The sequence below is a fragment of the Myotis davidii genome, unplaced genomic scaffold (assembly GCF_000327345.1).
Source record: "Myotis davidii unplaced genomic scaffold, ASM32734v1 scaffold962, whole genome shotgun sequence".
Lineage (NCBI taxonomy): Eukaryota > Metazoa > Chordata > Mammalia > Chiroptera > Vespertilionidae > Myotis > Myotis davidii.
In genome coordinates, this window is record NW_006295559.1 from 6,526,967 (window position 1) to 6,531,835 (window position 4,869).

A 4,869-nucleotide genomic window follows, 5' to 3' on the forward strand; every position below is an offset into this window, starting at 1 on the left:
TTACAGAGAGGAAGGGAGAGGGATAGAGAGTTAGAAACATTGATGAGAGAGAAACATCAATCAGCTGCCTTCTGCACACTCCCCACTGGGAATGTGCCCACAACCAAGGTACATGCCCTTGACCGGAATCGAACCTTCAGTCCACAGGTCGATGCTCCATCCACTGAGCCAAACCAGTCAGGGCAAGGGAATATATATTTTTATGCTAAGAACACAGGACATTTAGCTGTAAATACAGGAAGAAAAGCATTTTGCAAAACAACATGTATAGTATTTTTTTTAGAGAGAGAGAGAGAAGGAAGGGAGGGAGGGGAGAGAGAAAGAGAGACATCAATTTGTTGTTCCACTCATTTATGCATTCATTGATTATTTCTTTTTTAAAATATATTTTTATTGATTTCAGAAAGGAAGGGAGAAGGCGAGAGATAGAAGCATCAATGATGAGAGAGAATCGTTGACTGGCTGCCTCCTGCATGTCTCACACTGGGGATCGAGGCCACAACCTGGGCATGTGCCCTGGCTGGGAATCAAACCATGACCCCCTGGCTCATAGGTCAACACTCAACCACTGAGCCATGCCAGCCAGGTTCATTGGTTACTTGTTGTATGTGCCCTGACTGGAAATGGAACCTGCAATCTTGATTGTCAGAATGTTGCTCTAACCACTTGAGCTATCCGCCAGGACTGTATAGTATAGTATTTTTGTTTAAATAAAAAAGGTTATAAATGAATACTCAAGTTGAAAGGATATACACCAAACTAATAGCAACAGCTGTAGTTACTTCAAGGGATTGAGGAGGGAGGGATGGGGTATAGGAAAGGAAACCTCCATTGGAGTATTCTATACAGAGAACTGACATGATAGGAATTGCATTTTTTTAAAAATCCTCATCTGAGGACATTCTTCCATTGATTCTTAGAGTGGGAGAGAGAGGGAAAGACAGACAGAAACATTGAAGAGAAAGAAACACATCAATTGGTTGCCTTCTGCATGCACCCTGACCAGGGCCTGGGCCAGGGAGGAGCCTGCAACCAAGGTACGTGCCCTTGACTGGAGTTGTACCCGGGACACTTCAGTTGGCAGGCCGACACTCTATCCACTGAGGCAAACTGGCTAGGGCAAGATAATAGAAACTAGGAGTAAGGTTATTACATAAAATTAAATGCCTTAAGTCAAATAAAATTGTTAGTGCAGGTAGTAATATTTGCTGAGTTTTCTATGCATAAAATAAAGTGTGAAGTATGATCAGCCACAATGTTTATAGTGTATGTAGATTAAAAACAAACCAGCTGCTCAAGGGTAACAATTTTTCTTAACAATGAGCCTCTAGAAAAATGTCACCTATTAATTTCATGAAAGAGAAATTACACAGAGGGCTGAAATGAACTTCAAGGTGCATATAATCCCCAGAAAGTGACTAAAAAGACAAAATGAGTCAAGTACATGTAAAGCAACACCATATGCCGAGAGTGGGAATATGGATAGGATAGGCAATTTGGTGGCTTGAGAAAGAATGGAAAGCAACACCATATGCTGAGAGTGGGAATATGGATAAGATAGGCAATTTGGTGGCTTGAGAAAGAATGGAAAAGATGTAAAAAAGCCATTTTTAAAAATCACAGCTTTTACTAAGAGGTGAATTGACAGATCAGATGAAACTATATAGCAGTTAATCTGTCTTCCTGACTATGATTATTCTGTAGCAAAAATAGAATGGCTCAAGCTCAGCATTGCAGGTTGTGTCAAGTCAAAAGGTGAGAGGATTCTGGAATAACAACTTATCTAAGGACAGGAAACTTTATAATGCTTATATTACTTGTACACATCCACAGTCAGTAAGTAATAATTCAATTAAAATAACAAAGGGCAATTTTTTAAATGGTTGATCATGCCATATATGGGCCAGGCAGGATAAGAAGTCAAATGAAGTCATAAGGGGTTCATGGATTCTAGAATATGAACAATCAAGTTTTCAGCATCAGGAGACATATAAAGAAATGAGAAGTAGGAAGTGAAGAGGGCTAGATCACTGAAGCTAAGCAGTGCCGGCGGAGAGGAGCAGCAGCACAGTGCAGAAGGAATTACACAGCACTAGAATCTACAGTTCAAAACCTGACTGTACTGCCAAAGAGCATTTAATAAGGAGGATTTTAAAAATATTCTGTCAAGCAAAAAGGTTGAAAAAACCCAATCCCTATGTCTTTTCTAGGAATGAAATTAAAATTTATAATTATGCTTTTCTCCAACTACACTGACATTTTAGAGACAATGGGAAAAATTAAAAATAAAAAGCTGTTAAAATATGTTTTGTTTTTCATATCAAATCATTTTTTTCTAGAGAAGTTAATTAATATAAACAGATTGCAAGGCAGATGAGTTCCAAAAGGTATATATAATTATTTTAAATACATCTGACTACTAATAAATGAATGCAGATGAAGTATCTATGGTTTATCTCTTTCTAATGAATATTTGTCTTTTAATACGCACACAGAACTCCAAAATTTTACACACTTCTCTGCCAGGTGAGTAAGATTTATATTTAGAAAATTAACAGTATTTTCCAAGAAAACTGAATTTCTTTTAAACATTTCAGGAAGTGAGTTGCACTGCTGAAATACACGCTTGAACATGTTTCAAATATTTTACATATAAATAAATGGAAAATAGGGATTGGAAAATTGAGTAACATGCTTTTGTTTGCCATAACCTTTAGTAACCCTTTACTGGCTAAACACACAAATTCCTGGAAGGTTTATCACTTAAAATTGTTTTTGTTTTCTTTCATAATTGCTTAGTTTTCTGATGATAAAAATAAAACATGATGTTTTGAAAAATAAAAGAGAAAAAGGAATAAAACCTCAAACATAAAACATTAGAGAAATGTATAACTTTCAAGTTTCCTATAATTTCATCCGCTATAGCCATTGTTTACATTTTAGTAAATATTATGAAATATTTACTTTTACCTTAACATTTTTCTGAATAGACAGAGTCAGTATTAGAAAAGAAGAAAAAACAGAACCCTGAAATCTCCCCCCGCGCCCCAATTTAAAAGGCACACACACAATGTGAATTTCCTGGCTTTGATAATATAATATAGTTGTGTGAAATCATTTGGGAATCTGGATGATGGGAACATCGAACTCTTCTATACTATTTTTACAACTTCTTCTGAGTCTATAATTATTTCAAAGTAAAAAGTTAAAAATTGAGGAACAGAGGAGTTAAATAATTTACTTTAGGGTAACACTATTACAGAATAACATTTAAGCATAAATATATGAGATGAAAATAGTAACTTAGCGATTAACTAAAATCAATTCCTTCAATTTGGATTCATTCAGAAACATGTAGCCACATGCTACATAAATGAATAAGATAGTCGCTGCTCTAAAGGAACCTTCAATTTAGTAGGTCTTCACTTATTGAGGACCTGCCATATAGACTCTGTAGGCAAAGGTTTAAAAAAATTAAATCCTTACACTCAAGGGAAAAATAAAAAGTTTTCAATCATCTATATACTAAAGAGCTAATACGCTAATTAGACAGAACCGCAGAATGACCATCTGACACGATGGTCGTCCATTCTGGATGAAGCTGGGCTGCCAGGGCCGAGGCAGCCAGGGCTGCGAGGGCCGAGGCAGTTGGGGCTTGGAGAGCTGAGCCCCTTGCACGAATTTTGTACATCGGGCCTCTAGTATTCCTATAAATATAAATAGGTGAGCACATACACATATGCAACTCCAATTTGTGAAGTGCTTTCATACAAAAGAAACAGTCTAATTTTCTATTTATTTATGAAATTTTAAAAATGAAGTGAGAAAGATAAACTATTAACTAAATTAAAGTCTTAGTGCCAGTCCACAGTGGGTACTTTTCCCTCTTTGACTACTCTTATAATTCACGGTGTGTGATATACTTTAGTACTTGGGTAATATTGTTCTCAGTCATTACCTGAGTACCTTTTATCTCCATTGGTATTTTGAGCTTATTAAGAGCTGTATTTCCTTTCCAAAACCATATGTCAGAGCACATAATTGGTAATGAATAAATGCTAGTTGACTTGTACTCTGCCATCCACATGTTACTTTCATAAAAAATTAGCTGTAATATTTATAGGACACAGAAATTTATTAAATTTGATGTAATTAGTAATTGTGGGATTACTAAATATAAAGTGCAAGACATTTTACTAGACATCTTACTATATAATCCTAAAACATTAAGAGATAACACTCGGAGGGAAAGCAGGGGAGGGTGGGGGTGAGGAAGAAAGATCAACCAAAGGACTTGTATGCATGCATATAAGCATAAGTGATGGATGTGGACAACAGGGGGTGAGGGTGAGGGCAGGATTGGGGGATGAGGGGACATTGGGGGGATAAGGACACATTTGTAATATCTTATTCAATAAAGGAAAAAATAGAGATAATGATATAGGTAACAAATCACTAGTGCAGCTAAATAGCTGAAAGCTATGCCACTAAAGAAAGTTGTTTCTTTAAAAAAAAAAATCTCTCTTCCCAACTATTGAATATCCTGCTTGTCCAAAGGAAGACAATACCTGTTTGTCAACTGTAATCCTATAAGAAATTATTTTCTAATATGAGTTTGAATATAATGAAGGAATAACTTCTGGTGCCAGAAGCCGGTCTACCCTTGCTGCTTGACACAGTCGCTGCAGGGAAGAAACATCTGCACAGCTTATGTTTCAAGAGACGTGGCGTATATGGCATATGCTCCCCTTCTTAACGCTATGTGTTTTAAACAGGATCACCTCCCCGAGAAAGGTTGTTCCCCCAGGTGAGGATTTTTCCCTGAAGTTAGGAATTAACAGGACTAAGGAAAGGAATCAGTAAAACCCC

The 4,869-nt window shown here is 36.6% G+C and overlaps 1 protein-coding gene across 1 annotated transcript in view; it reads right to left on the reverse strand.

Moving 5' to 3' along the window:
- Positions 1–4,869, reverse strand: part of ACAD11 (acyl-CoA dehydrogenase family member 11) — a 70,618-nt gene that overhangs the window by 48,213 nt on the left and 17,536 nt on the right. The window contains exon 5 of the mRNA XM_015568070.1: positions 3,959–4,011. Coding sequence (XP_015423556.1) covers positions 3,959–4,011 — 53 coding nt within the window. The remainder of the gene's footprint in view (positions 1–3,958; positions 4,012–4,869) is intronic.